General features: G+C 37.8%; 1 protein-coding gene across 1 annotated transcript in view; it reads left to right on the forward strand.

Moving 5' to 3' along the window:
- The window catches only part of UBN2 (ubinuclein 2), a gene marked incomplete at its 5' end in the record, with an annotated part of 43,767 nt that overhangs the window by 13,435 nt on the left and 12,544 nt on the right, over positions 1-17,788 (forward strand). The window contains 8 exons of the mRNA XM_084278643.1: positions 6,482-6,619; positions 7,699-7,811; positions 8,877-9,375; positions 12,813-12,883; positions 13,570-13,699; positions 14,750-14,868; positions 15,481-15,594; positions 16,842-16,985. Of these exons, the coding sequence (XP_084134769.1) occupies positions 6,482-6,619; positions 7,699-7,811; positions 8,877-9,375; positions 12,813-12,883; positions 13,570-13,699; positions 14,750-14,868; positions 15,481-15,594; positions 16,842-16,985 (1,328 nt within the window). The remainder of the gene's footprint in view (positions 1-6,481; positions 6,620-7,698; positions 7,812-8,876; positions 9,376-12,812; positions 12,884-13,569; positions 13,700-14,749; positions 14,869-15,480; positions 15,595-16,841; positions 16,986-17,788) is intronic.

Here is a 17,788-nt window from a genome sequence, read left to right on the forward strand (position 1 = left end):
TTGAAGCAGTGCTACCAGGTAGCCACACTGACAGGAACTGGAGCAAAACATGAATGCCAAGGGCAATGGGGAGCATGTAGTTCAGTACCCTGGATGCCATGGGCTTTATGGCACTATTTAACCAAATCTACTATATTCATGGTTCCATGGCAGCCTTTTAAACACCAGTGTAAGAGTCCTGTGCTGCTGGGTAGAGAAAACTGGTTCACCCAACGGTTTCTCATACATGGAAAGTCTCTCCAAAACAGATAGTTTAACTTAACGATAAAACCTTTTCTTTAGCTACATCTGGCCTCAAGAGTACAGAACCTTTTAAAACACAGCCTTCCAAGGATTGGATGTTGATATTTTTTTTTTAGTAATTCTGAACATATTGTTAAAGTTGCTCTGTTTCTATCTGGATACCCTACAATATTTTCCTTAAATTAAGGGCTTAGTCTTGGTAAAAATACTGTGTTATACAGTTTTCATAGGCTTTCAGGATAAATTTGGTATACTTCATCTTGTAATCTGTAAGCCTATTAAAGGTGTGATAGCTTTAATATCCTCTCTTCCATCCTGGCTTCCCCTCAAGTGTTCCTGCTGTTGTGATTTAAAACGAAGCTGATGGATTGCCAGTAAGAGCATCTTGCTCAAGACTCTTGATTATCTGAGATGCTTTTTCTCAGTGAGAATGGTATGTCTTGGGGGAATGGCAGACCTCAGTGTACTGTGGTAATTTTTACCTTTTTTCTATGGTGTTCTGGGCCAAACATTGTTTTAGGCCAATTTGATGATTTTCTCTCATTATTCCTACTCAAGGAGCATAGCTATGGAGAGTGATGTTGTTGCTTGAGAAATTTATTTTAGAAAAGCAAAACAAACAAACAAAAAAAACACTATCAACCTGCCAATGTTAGAGGCATATGCAGAAAAATACTACATGAGATCCATTATTAAAGATACTTCCATGTTGTATTGAGAGATAAATTTAACATAGCTGCATTTTTAATGTGTGGAAAGCTGCTTTTGTTCATTTCCATTGCAGATCTTATCCAGGCTGAATATGTAAGGATGCATTATAGGTGGGGTTTAGGTTTTTGAGATTCACCTTACTACATGTTTCATTGTCTCTAGGTTTATATGTTTATATTACTGGTCCATCTTCCTTGTTCACTGTCACTTTGACTAGCCTTGGAAGTTCTGTGGCTGGGGAATAGTGCTCACTTAGCTGAGTGCACCATGTCACTGTTAATAAAAGATGTCTTGCCATGGTTCCCAGGTGTCTTCAGGGTAGATCTGCTGGTTGGCACCTGACATGTCATGTGCATTTGAGTGAATACAGGGGAGAAACTCAATTAGGAGATTCTTTGCTTTTTATCCCTTCTCACCCCAAAATAAATAAGTGTTGAGAGGAGTACCAAACAAATAAAGCAGATAGTTTAAACTTGTTTATTCTGCATTATATACTTGGCAACCCTCTAGTACAGGAACCATTATGGCTAGAGGGACAAAGGCAGTTTGGCCTGCAGAACAACTGTTTGTTAAAGCAACAGTAATGGTCTCTTGCTCCTTCTGCTAAATACCTTATTTTCTTCCTTTTCATGAAATAAGTAAATTCTTAATTATTTCTTTTATGTTTTGGCGTAGAACCAGGTAGTTTAAGACTGCTCATGTATTAATGACCTCGGTGGGATAACTGGGAAACTGAGAACTCAGTATCTGCTTAGGTACTTGAAAAAAAACCTGAGATTTTGGTAAATCTTTGAAGAGCACAAAATCACTTTTCAAAGTAGTCTGAGCTACTGGAGGTATAAGCCATGCCCTTGTATCACCTTCTTTATGAACAGATGAATTTATGTAAGCAGCACAAGGAACTTAAACATTTTCCAAAAAATCTACAATGATATGATGATTAATATAATATAAAGGGTGGGTTTGTAACATGTCAAAAGAACAGATCCTTGAGAAGAGCATTTGTCTTAAGTGGTAAGTCTTCCTTCATGTTAAATGGAAAAGGAAAATGTAACTTTTTTCTACTGGGTCTTCTAGTAATCCTGTAATGTGGAACCTGGAGAGGGTGTGTAATACACTGCATATTTATTTGTAATAAAACCACTGAATTATATTTTCAGCATGAGTCAGAGTGCAATCTCTGAAAGAATCAAGTTAAACAGATATAAGGGATCACATGAGTGATCATATTTTATATCTTAGGCTGAAATATTGTCAAGACAATAAGAATGTCATCTTGTGAAGATCACTTAAGTGAATAGCTGGACTCTGACTGGTGGAAGGTGCTTGTTGTGTTGAGAACAAAACATAGATGGAGATAGATATTGTACTTTTGCAAGGTGCTCTGGTAGGCTGATGGGTTAAAGTATCCTGACAACTAAACTAGGATTCTCCTAGGAGACTATCCTATCCTAGTCTAGGCTGCCCTGAGCCAGGTATTAAGTCTTTATTTAATAGTCTGTTACACATTTTTCCCTGTTGTGCTTCACCAGCTGTCCTCAGGATTAAAAAAAAAAAAAACAACCAAACAAAACTCCACAAAAAGAACACCAGACAAAAAATCACACCCTTGTCTATGCATTTGAGAAGAGGAACCTTCTTTAGTACAGGAAAGCTCTTTCTGCTTGCTTTTTAATGTTGACTTGGATTAGAAAAGCAATGTGTTCTTTCCCCTTAACCTTGATCAGGATTTCATTGTATGTTCTACTGTGCTATGTTTTGGAAAAATAGTTCTGGTCTTGTTTGAAGACTTAGCCTCAAAAGATAGCAAAGCCAAAGGCTGCATCTCAGTTCTTTGTGTCTTTAAGAAACATGGAGATTGGTGAGTTACGTTAGTTCATAGTATCTTTAACCATGTAGTGAACTCTCTGGATATTCAGTCCATTTGGCTGAAGCAGCTGTAACTTCAATGTAACTTCAGTAGCTTGACTATATTCAGTGGGGTAATAATGATTAAAAAATAAACAGCTCCCCCTCCCCCAGCTGGTTAAAGCCACCTCAGAAATAAACCGAACAAGGAACAAAAATGATCCCTACTTTTATCTAAATAATACCAGTTTCACAACAAAGAATGTATGTGCTACATTTCTTAAAGCACTCAAACATGTTTGCAGTCAATCTCATTTCCAGGACTTAATGCAGAAGTGGTTAGGACAACCGAATGTCTAAAAGGTCTTTGAAAGTCTGACTAAATTGAAAGTCTTCCTAAATTCATAGTCCTCAGCAGAAGCTGTTGAAGCCTTAACTGGTCAGTTACACATCTGCATCTTGCTGAACTTGTTTGTGTGCCAGCTGTTATGGGAGGTTTGTTCATCTGCATATTGAATGAATTCTGCCTTTCTGGTTGTCCGTTCCTATGGATCTGTGCCACACTGCATGTTGATCATTCTAATTATCTGCAGTGATTCACGGCTTCCTCACTTGTGGACTGTCTTTAATCCATAAATTTCCTTGTGTTTTCTCTAGGGCTTCCTTTACTGCTCTGCAGCTGAATCGTTACTGTGCTTCCTTTTACTTCTTCACTCTCCACGATAATGGTCTCAGCATTGACTGTGTGCTTTCTCCTTCAAACTTGGCAACTATTATGTTCTTCTAGTTTGATCCTGTACTGCCCCAATCTTGCCAATTCAGTTCAAACCCTGTCAGCTCAAAAGGGAAATGCCTGCTCTGTCCGTTAAGCACTGTGGGTAATCATTTTCTTTCCCTTTCATCTTCCTTGTACATAATGAAGCTGTTTGAGAGCTGTGGAAAAACATCATATTTCTCTGAAACTCTTACCCAGCCTCCACTCTCAACTTTACTTTGCACCTCTTTGTATGATCGTCTTGGCCTCTTTAAGATTTGAATAACAGTTCCACAAATAAGACACTTTGCTTTAGGTTTGTCCAATTAATAGGTTCATTTGCTTTCTTGTATTAGTCTTTCATATGATCCTATGGTATTTCGTAGATCTTGTCACCACATTTCCTTTCCCTTTCTGTACTGCTTGTTTTGCCTTCCACCCCAGGAAGATAAAAGGTGATGACTCATGGAAATTTCGAACTACTGACTCAGATCCAATCTACATAGGTCTTCAGGCTCTTTCACTAGCCTCCTTGTTGAAGTATATGTTCACTGTTCTCCTTTTCTGGATAACTCTTCTTACTGTCTTAATGCTTTTGATAGCCCAGACGTTTTGTTTTTTAAACTGTTTCATCTTCAGAGTATTTTGTATGGCATGTGGGGGGAAATTAAGTAAGCTGGTAGTTGGCCCTCTGCTTTGCACTGTGTGTGTTCCCTTCATGTAGGTGATCTCAAGTATTCAGTTAATGTTGTGGTAGTTAAAACTGCCAACTAATTTATTCAGCCTGTTGAATTCTGTCTTAAGACATGCAATGGAAGGCCTGCTGGTTCAGACAAAAATAACAAACACATCGTTTCCTTCTCAAATATCTTAATTCTTAATCGTTTGGCTGTGCTACCAAACATCTATTGCTTGCAGCTGTAACTCAAAATCGACTTTTTCCTCTGCCAGTGTCCCTCTGAAGTGTCTCAATATCCTACCCCCTCTTTCAGAAGAAGGGTAGAAATTGATTGTTGGTCATGGCACTGTTGTTGTGTCTGTCTGGTACCTTGATAACACTTTCTGGGTCTGGTAAATGCTTCTTCCTTATCTTTGTTAGCTGGTATGCGTGTTGGGTATTCTGGTTTTGTGCTTCCAGGCAGATTATAGCTTCTGGAATTGTATGTGTTGCCTATTCAATTCAGTCTTAACAATTTTCAGTATTTGAAAACTAAGACTGGTAGTTCAGCTTCGGAGTAGTGAAGGACGACATTGTCTGTCTGTGTAGTGATAACGGCATTGTCATTCCGTGGCTCTCTTGCAAACACTTCCATGGCTTGCTTTGTTGATATTATATGTAGGGCTAGGATGCATCTGTTAATCCTCCCAGCCTTCTTGAGAGTGTGCTGTCAACAAGATATTTCCTAGGGATTAAGTAAGTGCTTTGCAAAATAACGTGTGTATGAGTCTGAAACTTCATGTGCTTTTAAAAGTGATAAACACCTGACAAGTCCAGGGACTGTGGTATTTGTATGAAAGGCAATGTCATATTCAACTCCTAAAACTGGAAATAAGCTAGCAGATCCTGTTGCTGAGTTTGTCAGGTGTGGAGTAGTGTTTTAAAAGAAGAAAATTTCAGAGAACTTTTTAAGATAAGTAGGTTAGTGTTGGTGCTAAATGTAGTGCTGCAATCCTGAATGTGTCAAGTGTACTGAGGAGATCGGTGTTAATGAAAACTGTGGCTGTTTTCATGAAACAAAGCATATAATCTGAGAAGGGGTTTTCTTACACTTAGTTTCTGAAAACATCTCTATCATCTTCATTCCTATTACTGGATATTACACCCAGGGCTGTAAAATTCTGATCTAGATTAGCTGCCTTCCATTGCAATATAGTGATTGCTCAGACTATCATCTTTTTGGAAAACATGGAAGAACAGGGTTCTGGAAATAAATGTGGCTGTCACAGATAACTTCAGGGGCCCATCATAAAAGTGTATGACTAACAGAAGGACATTTTGAACCATGCATTGTCACATAAAACCGAAGGCCATTCAATAGGAGTATGAAACTAAAATCGGTAGAGGAAGGTTGTTGTGTTTCTTGGTTGTTCTTTTGTTTTGGTGTTTGGGGGTGGTTTTGCAAAATTTGTTTTCAACCAGTGATGTTGCTGCTGTGGCTGTAAGGCTGTCTCAGATGAAAACAATTCAAAATAAGCCTGTCTAGCTGTTGGACAAAAAAAGCCACTGAACAATCAAGTGAAGCTGCTCATAGGCAGGTGGTGTATCACTCCTTGTGTGGTTTATGCATCCAGAAATGAAACATTGAGCGCAGTGTAGCATGCTCTCAGAGGCAGAATACTGGGGGGGAAGGCTTAAACTTTTTTGCCTTTTTTTTTTTTTTTAACCACAGTGGTGAGGGAATGCCTCTCTGCTCATCCTCATTTTGTGGGGTGACCATTCTAAACTAGAAAAAGGTAGCTTTAGGATGGATATGAGGAAAAAATTCTTCAGTACAAGGGTGGTAGGTCATTGGAACAGGTTGCCCAAAGACATAGTGGAGTCCCTGTCCCTGGAGATGTTCAAGGTCAGGCTTGATGGGGCTCTGAGTGACCTGATGTCCCTGTTCACTGCAGGGGGGTTGGACTAGATGGACCTCTAAAGGTCCCTTCCAACCTTACATGTTCTGTGACTTTCTTAAAGCAGTACTTCTAATGCTGTAATCCTGCCTTTTCATTAAAAAAAAGAAAGGCATTGCTTTGAAAGTTGAAAGGTTCTATGATATTTACGCTCTGTGCCTTGACTGCCAGTATGTTTTCAATAGCATTGCTATCCTGTTTCTATTCTAGCAAATAGAATAGAATGTTTTTCATGTATAGGGACTGTTAAATGAACTACATATTCATTGTATTAGGAAACACTGACAAACTGATCTTTTTCCTGCCCAGTATGATGAATTGGTTCCTGCATCTCTGACAACAAAATATGGAGGGTTCTATATCAACACTGGTACACTGCAGTTCCGCCAGGCATCTGACTCAGAGGATGAAGACTTTGCAGAGGACAAAAAGCATAGGCCACCTAAAGTGAGTGATCTTTAATTTTGCTTTTTGTACAAAACTTACAGCTTGGTGGATGTTGGGCAATATTTGATATTCCTGGAAGGGCTCAGATGAAGAGGCTGAAAGCAGAATGAGGCACAGTACTGTCTTGCTGCATTTTCTAGTGTTCCCTAGACTGCTTGTGTAGAACTGACCTATCTGTTTAGACAAGCCAACAAGTTGTGTCCATCTAGCTTGAAGTGATTCTGTAATTTCACAGGAATTTTATTATATAAGAACTGAAGTCATCCAATACTGCTCTCGTGATTTTGCACAAAGCTTTTGTGATTTGAAATTGTTTCAAATATTCAGAATAACATTTAAAATATCTATTAAAATAACTCAGTGCATAAGCATAGGTACATCGAAAAGTATATATGCAGCCTTTCCTAAACAGCGTGCTGTTCTGTGTACATAGATGAGTTATGCTGTCATTGATCATAGCTGCTTGCATGTGACCTATGTTCCATGCCAGTTCAAGAGCTTCCAGCTTTCTCATGTCCCTTCCTGCTTTATAATTCCTGAAATTAAAAATAATTTTAAGGTTACTGTATTAGATCTGACTGGGATGGAGTTCATAGCAGCCCTTATGGTGCTGTGATTTGTATTTTGGACTAAAATAGTGTTGATAACACACCAGTTTTGTCTGTTGCTGAATAGTGTTTACACAATGTGAAGGACTTCTTTTTCCATAAAGATCAACAAGAACTTGGGAGAGGCAACAGCTGATCTGAACTGGCAAAAAAAATACTCAGTGCTATGTATTAATGCTCAGCAATGAAACTGTGGTAACAGTTGCTCACAATGGCCGGGCATTAGTCTGCTTGAGCCTTAGAGTATTTTTCTTATTAAACTGAATTCAGTAACGGTTTAAAAATTATTAATGAATTAATTACTCAGCAGTAACCGCAATTGCTGCTGTGAATCCAGTGATACTGTTTGCTGTTACACATACTGAGATTACTTTTCTTGGCTTTGAATTGGAAAGTGTAAGGAAAACTAAATGTTTTTTGCTGTAGAAGTCCTTTGAGGGGAAGAATCATTGCCCTGTATCTGTTTTCTAGATAGCAAAGTTAAAAGAAAGTGAAGATCGTGGAATGAAGAAGCGCAAGCGGAAAGATGAAGGGACAGAGAAGGAGAAGAAGCCTCGGAAAATGAAAGTTCCTAAGCAGATGGGGTAGGTTTTTTAAATCAACACTTGAATTGTACGTGAGGTTTGGTTTCAAGGTAGTCTTGCTGTGGCATGCAGTGACACCTGTTTAGAATATTGTATTTTTAAAATATCTTTAATAGCTAATAGACTGGTTTTGAGTTTGTGTTTCTGCATAAGTCCTACAAGCTAATTTCTGTCCCCCAAATCTTGAATGAGGAATAATAAGAAAAGGAAAGACAAATTACAGAAAACTAATTTTCAGTTTGTGAATAGATTATCCATCACTTTTCTATCCAAAGTCTTATATAGCATTACAGATTATATCTTCATTTTCTAATGAAAAAGAATTCTCTTCCTCTCCCCTCGTTTCTAAACTGTAAACACTGCTTAATTGTTGAGGATGTGGTCTAGAGGTGAACTAGGCAGGGTTATATTGAGGTTGGTCTTGATCTTAAAGGTCTCTTCCAACCTAAGTGATTCTGTGATCATGTTTTTTACTAACCTTGTGCTTTCCTGAGTAGTGAGGCTACCATGGAAGGATTAACCATGAAGGCTTCTAAATTGGCTTTTAGAAAAATCTTGTTGTGTGAAAGTTGTAATCTTATGAATATTTAAATTGGTATGGAAAATGTATGGATAGTGTTTTTTATTGTGGTGAGGAATTAGGAGAAAATGTTTGGTTTAAGTAGCATGTAGGTGTTGAGCCTGCATGTCAAAATTCTTAGCAATGAACAGAATTTATGTGCCTGGTGAACCTAAACTTCAAGCAACCTGCCACCATTCAGGAGTTTGAGACAAGTATAAATGTTTTAGTAGCATAGATCAGCCATGAGTTTGTCTCCCAACTTTTCCGTAATTAAATTCAGAAGTTAAAAGTAAATAACCTTTAATGTGTACAAAACCTACCAAGACAAATTTTTAGGGAGAGCATGAAATCATATGACTAGCAGAAGTTTATGCTTGTTGATAAAATAGTCTGAAGATGGAAGGACAAACTGATAAGCTTTTTGATTGTACTAAACTCCAAGATAAAGGTTACTAAAGCCTCAAGTCATATGCATTGTAATGAAATATTTCTTTTCTTTACAGAGTAATGGCCTTAAATTCACACAAGTCTGAAAAGAAGAAAAAGAAACTGTACAAAGACTCACTCTCTCTGGCTGCCATGATCCGTAAATTTCAAAAGGAGAAGGAAGCCATGAGGAAGAAGGAATCTAGTCCAAAACCTCCAGTGACTGTTGCAACCTCTACCCCTAGTAAAATTCCTTCCTCCTCTCTCAATGCAGGAAATGATATCTCTGACTTGAATCTTAGGATCAATGATCCTGTCCTCTCCATTTTTGGTAGCACAAATGAACGTGAGCTCCTGCAAGAAGCTGAAAGTGCCCTGGAGATGCTGGGAGACATTGACTTTGACAAGTTGCTTGATGGCACTTCTGACGGCAGCCCAGTATCTGAGCTGTCAGGAGAAAATGGAAATGTCACACAGGCAACCTACACCTCTCAGGTCATGACACCCAAGCAGGTGCCTGCCCTCCCAGAAGGTCTGCCTGTGCTACTTGAAAAGCGCATTGGAGACCTTCGAACAGTAAGTATGAATACATTGGAAAGGGGCTGCATTCAGCAATCTGAGAGCAAGGAAGAGTAATTAGGGCCTGAGTTGTCATCCCTGAGTTGGTGCCTGAAACTCTAAAATGTAGAATTGTTCTTAATGTCAATCTCAATGGCTGTATTTATACTCAGATGAAAACGGGCACGAATGCAGGTCAATTGTTAAAGCAGTGTTTGTTTAATAGCTGACACAAGGTTTTCTAAATCTTTGTGTACAATAATTTGTAATGTTTGTTTGGTTTGTTTCTGTAATGGAAACATCAGTGTTACTTTAACTTGAGTTACTAGTTAGTGAAATGGTGGGTGTTTTCTTTAGTTTGGAGGAGGAAACCTGAACTATGAGTGAAGCTTACAAATCAATGTCTCGAATTTTTGGCTTTGTAACATAAATGCTAACTTGCCAGTTTACAAAAACACCACCACAGCACCACCAACAAAAAATGCCCACCAAAACCCACCATCAAACTAACCAAACAAAAGCCTAACTAAAAAAAACAAACCACACAACTGGAGTATTTTCTTTTGTAAGCTTAAAATGGAGTTCAAACTTGTCAAATATTCATGAAAAGTATTAGGTCACAGGTTACAAACATCCCAATAGCTTATTGAAAGGGATCAGAGCTGTCAAGTATTAAGTGCTCCTTGTTTCAGTTAAGTGTTAACTTAAATTGAGAATAAATTTGTTGTTTGATTGTCCAGATTCTGACATTAAAGCTTTTCCTTACTCAGAATTGAAGTGCAGCTTTTCCTTATTCAGAGCAAGTTTTGAAAAGAGCAGTTCAAGTTAGTACATTTTTTTGGGGGAAAAAAATAATTTAAGCAGTTGCCAAGCTTGCTTTGCTGTAGGTTACAGTGATGAGAAAACATAATGTTTATCTCACCTACATGCAAAAGTGTTAGAGTGTTCTTAGTTATTTTTAAATGTACTAAATACAGCCAAAGGGTTAGTGTTTACAAAGTGAGAGACATTATTTTGTCAGGCTCTGAATATTTAAGTTATTGTTGATTCATAGCAAAATTAAGCTTCTAGCAAAACTGCAGGAGGACTGGATTAGGCCAAAAGTCAGGAAGCATTAGTGGCCTGCCCCAAGTTTGTGCTGCTTCACTGTGTAACAAGCCCCACCCAGTTGGAAGAAACTTTAATTCAGTGTCTCTTGGAAAATTTAACTCTGTCTTCTGCTTTTGAAAATTTCTTCTGGAAGTTTGGTGTTGGCAGAGCAAGTCTACCCATACACTTTGGGGAAAAAAAGACTGTGTTGACTTAGAAGACTGTGGCTTCCTTATGTTCTGTAAACTGCAATCAACTGATATGTGATCAGTGAAGGAAAGCATCTTCTAAAAAGCAGGAAAGAACAGGGGCTTGTCAAATACTTACCAGGCTCACAGCTTTAGTGTTCTTTAGTGCAGAGAAAGCTAAGAAGCTTATAAAGCTGTAGGAAAAACCCTATATTCTACAAATGGAGTATAATATATCTAGATTTAAAAAAAAACATTTAGAAAGACAGTTATTAAATAAAATAAACTTCCTAATTTCCTTTTGTAGAATAATGTCCTCCGGTTCCCAAAGTGGGAAATTCTGAACTACCATAACAGAAGGCAGTATTACACAGAAGCAGGAAAGTTTGGGTTTGTTTTTTTTTTAAAAAGCAAAAAAAATTTGTGTTTTCTGTATTATGAAGGTAACTGTCAAGATAATCTATGGGGGGAAAAATACCAAAACCCCAACAAGCCAGAGTTCAGGGACAGCAATGTAGTTTTTGAATCTGCCAATGTGTTTCTCTTCAAAAGCCAGCAACACAATCCAGTGTGTTAGTATAGTGCTGAAATTGCCTTTTAAGGTCTATCTGGGACTGAAATGTCCAAGCATATCTTTCCTTCCATTTTATATAAACCAGGAGATTACTATAATCCTTATGTTAATTATCCTTAAAGATACTGGACTAAAGACTTTCAAATACATCTTTTCGGTATCACATCTGGAGCCTTTCTAGTTTTGTTTAGCAGGACAAATGGTTCAGTATTCTTAGAGTGCCATCCCCTTGGTAGCTGAATTTAGAGTAGAAAGTAGTGAACAGAACATAGTCCTTTCTAGAACTTAAACTCTGATATCAATGTTCATAACTGAACCAGTAAAGCATTCAGTCAGTGGGCTACCTTATGGTTTCTTATAAAGCATTGGTCTCCTGTTTACCTGTGCAGCGTATGAGTTCGCAATTCCAGAGAATATTATTCTTTCAAACTTAAATGTGTCAGTTACAAAGAGCAAGAACAGTAAGTATTTCATAATAATAAAGGAATTCAGGTTACTGCTTGCATTCATTTGTAGTTTTGAGTTATGTTGTCACAAATTTTTTTAAAGGGAGAATTAGGGATTTTTTTCATTTATTTGAATATTCAGCCGTGTAGCATGTTGGCTGCTTCAGATGTTTGTCAGTCACTATAATGATGCCACATTTACCTACATTTCTGCCTACGCATCCTTTTCCAGCTCCTTTAAATATTTGCTGTCTGGTCCCCGTGCCAGAATATAAAATGACAATAAGCCTGTAAAAGTGGGTTGGTTTGTTTTACTGTAAATCTGCAGAGTGGATCTTAACTGATTTTTTAGAATTGTGCAGGGAATTGGCTTTCTCCTGCAAGCTGTCATTGTCTGTGAAAATAAGAATCCAAATAAGAACAAAGATAAAGGGATTCTGTGCTGGAATTCCTGCAGTATCAGTAAAAACATCTAATAAAAGGAAGTATTTGCAGGAGTAAGGCTCTTCTTTTATTAATATTTTTGTCCCCACCCCAAAAAATCAGGAAGAGAGCACACAAAAATAACTAGAGATAATTGTCTAAAGATGGCAAGAATGCTGGGCAGCACCAAAGAAGCAGGATGAGTGTTCCTCTGGCATATATGATCCCTTTGTAGAACATGCAATGAATGATACGGATCTAAGAAAGCTGAAGAGAAACTGTAACTGGATGAGGCACATAACAGGTAGAAAAGGAGCCTTTCATAGACTGAGTAGAAATGTGTTGATGCTCTTACCTGGTTGATTTGTCAAGCAATGCTGCTCTTTTTAAAGTAAATAGTGGTAGTAGAACGTTGCTGGTGGTGAGATAAAACATCTTTAGCATTTCCTTTCTTCATGATTATTGGAAAGATGAATGCATTAATGTAAGTGATCCAGGTAGATTATAAATAGAATGATTGTTTGCCCTACAGCAAGGGGGTTTTATTCGATTATAATAGTAACAACACTCATCTTTTTTTCTAAGCAGCTCAGTATAGTTTGGTCTTGGTTTTTTTCAGAGTATTGATGTTCTCTGGAAAATAAGAATGATACAACTATGAAAGTAAAGATACAAGGGTTGTTGGGATAAAATACTCTATGAACTTTTGGATACTCTTTATTGCTGTGTTTTCAGGCCGCCAAGATGTTTGATGAAGAAGGCAGGAAGAAGTTTTTCACGCAAGACATGAATAATATTCTGCTGGAGTAAGTGCTTATCTGTACAACCTTCCCTTTTTGGAAAGGGGGTGACAGGAAGAGTACAGAAGAGGAAATAATAATGAGGTTGTTCCAACAAAGCCCTTAAAAGTCAATGAAGGTAGATCAGTCTAAGCTAGTATTGGCTAAAGAGATTATATTTATATATGAGTACAATTTCTGTCATGACTATTTGTCTGTATTTATCCAGTGTAAAGTGTTTTGTAGTGCCCTGTGTCCTTGACTTCATGTGTAAAATTCAACAAAACTGCCATTATTTCTTCCTGTCCCCCACTTCCATAACTCAAAAATACCTTCAGTTTTCATGAAGGAAAGTGTCAACTCTTTACTCTGTAATCATTCACCTGAGTTGTTAAATGTAGAAGGTTCTGTGTTCACATTCTAAGCAACGAAAAGTAATCCCTAGAAGGCTATAGCAGTCAGTTGTATCAGGATTGATGTGAAATTGTGAGAGTAAATTGAATTGGAGTGATTGTGTTCAACATTGGAGAATTAGGCATATGAATGGTTTCTTGCCATTGTAAAAAAGTTTATCTGAAAATGTCCCAAGCTGCTATTTTTAGTATGCACAGCTAGAATATGTTATGCATACAGAGCTTCCTTAGGGTTTTCTTCAGTTGCCATCTTCATCTCAGAGTGCCTCACTGGTTGACTGTCTCTCATTTGTTTATCAGTATTGAGCTACAGTTACAGGAGATAAATCCTGCCATCCGCAACGGAGTGTACGCTCACCTTGAGGCTTTTGTGCCGTGCAATAAGGACACGCTGATAAAGCGTCTGAAGAAGTTACACCTCAATGTCCAGGTAACGATGGTGGAGAGATTAGCTCCAGCATGAGTCAATTATGTAATAGCAGTGAGGACAATGCAGAAGAGTAGAGCAACAGCCATACTACCTCCATTAAAGCAAAAGATTTTGGATTGGTTGCTAGCTCAGTTGAGAAGCTTTTTTTCTGCGCAGCTGCTATTTTGTCAATACTCTAGAAACAAATAGTTTAAGTATTTCAGACCCTTTTCTTTGAGAATCAAGTGCTTTCATCTTGAAAGCTGGGTACAGGGTACATATCAAAGTAGCAGAACAATAATCATGGCTATGACAGGCTAAAAAAACATAAATTACTATTGCATTCGCTTTCGTGCCAAGAAAAAAGAAAGGCTAGAGAGGTAATAGATTACCCAGCCTCTACTGTTTGTGCAACTTTGCCTTTGTGGCTAAATTTTAAGAATACTTTATATGTTATTTGCAGTTGCTTTTCTCTTAAGAATATATTTTTCTGTTGAATAAAAAAGTTATATGTGATCTCTGAAGTATCCTGACCTGATTCGTTAGATGAAATTCAGGGCTAAACCTTGCTCTGAGGATCTGAGGCTGTAAAGTCAGAAGATGTAGGAAGATAAAGTAATATATTATAATATATACTTCCCTACATGTTTTTGATGGTTTGTTTTCAATGAAAGGGTTTTATTACCACAAAGTTCTTAGAGATTTGTAATTGGATACTCATTTGTAAGTGTTGAGATACATATCAGTCAATTCATACTGGCTTTTCTCTCAGGTTTTCTCCCCATTCTGATTTTTAAAAGCAGTATTTAATGAGATCATGCCTTAATGGTTTGGGATGTATTTCCTAGTGACTAATTTTCATAGTGGTCTCAAAATGACAGGAATTATATGAGAAATGTCAGGTATGTACATCTCTATAGAGCTGTTGCACCTAGAAGGACTCAGTGCAAACAGCTGTTGCAATCAATAGTCAATTGCCTCAGGAGTGAGGAAGAAACAATTCCACAAAAACTGTGAAGCACCCTTTACATTGCATCTAACAGGAATGCTTTGGTGTTGCTCTTGTCACAGGATGACCGCTTGAGAGAACCACTGCAAAAGCTGAAACTGGCTGTCAGCAACGTCATGCCTCAACAGTTATGCAAGTATCAGGAGGACTGTCAGGCCCGCAATCAAGCCAAGAATGCCAAGTAGGTATTTCTGGACTCTGTGCATGCAATTTCTAAAGTCCAGCTGGAAGCCTATCTCCATGTGTTCATTCCCTGAGCTCAACAAAGTCCGTAGCTCCAATGTGCAGGTGTCTTAAGTTTTGAATTGTAAAAAGCACTTAAGTGGGTGTAAGTGTAGTTATCACCTGGGTCAGAAAAACTCCTTTAACTGAATTAAATAGGTCTTGAGAGAAAGAAATTACAAACTGAGAGGGGTACTGGAGATTTTCAAAATACTGGATTAATGGAGGAGGTTCAGGTTCTTGATATATTTTGTTCTTGCTCATTGTAATTGTCTCCCTAATAGATAAGTAATTTTAGACTTGGAGAAGCATTAACAGATTGATAAACATCCTGCCTTTTCCTAAAGAGGCAGTAGCCAGCATTCTTGATAGCATCCATACATTGTGTCCTTTCCACTTGTCTCTGAGGATCACAAAAGAGAGGAAGATGAGTTGTTTACCCCCCTTCAGCAAGGGTATAATGAGAATCTGAAGATGGGTCCTTTTTTTTCTTAACACTTAAAACAAGACTCAAGGAAACATGTTATTGGTGTCTTTCTACCTATAAAGAAAACAATTGTTCTGAATGTAGGTTGCAAGCAGAAGATGAACGAGAGAAAAATGGATCAGAGGAAGATGATGATGAGAAACCTGGAAAGAGGGTTGTAGGACCCAGAAAGAAGTTTCACTGGGATGATACAGTGAGGTGAGACAGAATTACCTCTTCCACCAAGAGTTTTTCACTGACTTCACAAAGGGATCTGCAAGGGAACATTATTACATGATACTGTTTAATCAAGCTAGAATGCTGCAGTAGTGAAAGCCCCTTTAACTTGAAAGGCAAGATTATCCTATGTCCAACCCTTTTTTCATTGCTTTATCTGCTTTCTCCAAACACAGGTGACTTGTTCTGGTCCGAGAGCTTTGAGCTTCTTTTAACCACAGAACAGAGGTATAAGCAGAATTATATCTGCTTTGATACCGTTCTAGGAATGGGTCACAAAACACTGTCACCCAATAAGCAATAAAGATTTCTGCAACAATAGGGCAGACCACCAAAATCGATGATGCTGGTTTTCGCCTGTCTTCCAGTTCTTGGGCAAGCCAGTGTCCAGAATGCATGAATTTTAACCCCTCCCATCCTCTCTGAACACTAGTTCTACTTATGTCTAAAGAGCAACATAAATTCTCACCTGAAATAATGAATTCTTCAGGTGGTTTCCTAGAATAGATTTTGTGAAAGCTGAGATTCTTAAGTTAGCTACATAGGCTTTTAAGCAAGCAGATCCTTTTAAGTTTCCCATGCAAGATCTAAGTACAAGTATACATGTAATTAAAAAGGGCTAGTGGACTTCTTGAGCTGAGTCTTTTTACTACATTAAAACAACAGATAAGCAAGCTTCATGGAATATATATGGCCAATATAGCTTGGACATGTAGTTAAAAAGATAGATTTAAATCTGTTGGGTTTTTCATTTGAGAGGCTCTGAAAGGCCAGTGTTCCTTAACTGGGTGTGCTTTTATTTTAAAGGACAGTAAAAGAGAGCATCCCCATTGGAAATGATCTGCTGAAGTATTTAATGTAGAATGGATCTCACTTGCTTTCAGACATTCTCCATCTTAAAGGGGTCGCTGTAAGCGAAGTGAGAGGACGTGTTTTGGCTATTAAAAGACAACAAAGAAGGTGTAAAATCAATTATAAAGTGATAAGGATGCAAAAATTATCCATACAGTCTGCTGGAAATGGAGAAATGAGTGATAGATCATACCAGTTGTAGTTGCAAACTTGTGCAGTGGTAAACTTCCAAAAAACACAATTGGGACTGAGCTCTTCCTACAACTGGCAGTGGACAACAGCTGTATAGCATCACTACTTCCATTTCTCAGTGGGACAAGGCAGATCTTTTGAAAGGATTGTTTCTTTCCATATATTTACAGTGTTTCTTTCTGCAGGTCTCTGTTGTGTAATCTTGTCAAGATCAAACTGGGATGCTATGAGCTAGAGCCAAATAGAAGTCAGTCTGCTGAAGATTACCTCAAAACCTTTATGGAAACAGAAGTGAAACCACTTTGGCCTAAAGGCTGGATGCAGGCAAGGTAAGATACCTGCTTTATGTATCTGTTCATTTTGATGTGAACTATTTCTTGGATCTTATTTACTGTTATACATTTGACTCAGTAATGTACTATTAATATTGGTTAAAACTTAAAAATATGTTAGTGGAACTAGAGTATTTTAGAAGAACTAATGTTTATAAAAAGTTAATTTTCTTGTTTGCAAGCCCAAGAGCTAAGAAGCCCACAGTTTTCCTTCAATAACTATGTCCTTTTGTCATCTGATGGAGACTGAATTTACCCAAGTTGGTAACACGATGCTTCATTTGAGGAGGAAGTATGAGGTGGGGGTAACTGCTTGGGAAATTCCTTCTGTGATACAGGAAGTGATAGTGATAGAGAAAGCAATTTTACCTTTGTGGTGTGACACAGACTTTAAAACTGTAAGATGAAATTTCAATCCCAAAGTTCACAAAACACTAAGGCTTGTGCTCTTAATTTCCTGTGTGCAGTTGGGATGCTCTGTGATGCTGCAGTTATAAAATATGCCAGTTTCTTAATGAAAACCTACATTTGTTTCCTCTTAAGTCAGTAGGAAACAACCACACAAAGGGGAAAAAATGTAAGTGCAGTGGTAATCATTGTGAAAAGAAAACTTTACAAAGCTCTCAAATGTTTTGAAGTGGAAGGAGAACTAAGATCAGATGATGTAAGCTCTTTCCTTCTGTAGCACCCATTGCAATAGACAATTTCCCATGAAATCTTGACCTGAGTGTAAAAGCTGAGCAATACAATGCCATTATCAATTTGCTGAAGAATACTTTGATTGTAGATTAGTCAAATCT

The sequence above is a fragment of the Gallinula chloropus genome (assembly GCF_964237585.1).
Source record: "Gallinula chloropus genome assembly, chromosome: 1".
In the NCBI taxonomy this organism is placed as follows: Eukaryota; Metazoa; Chordata; class Aves; order Gruiformes; family Rallidae; genus Gallinula; species Gallinula chloropus.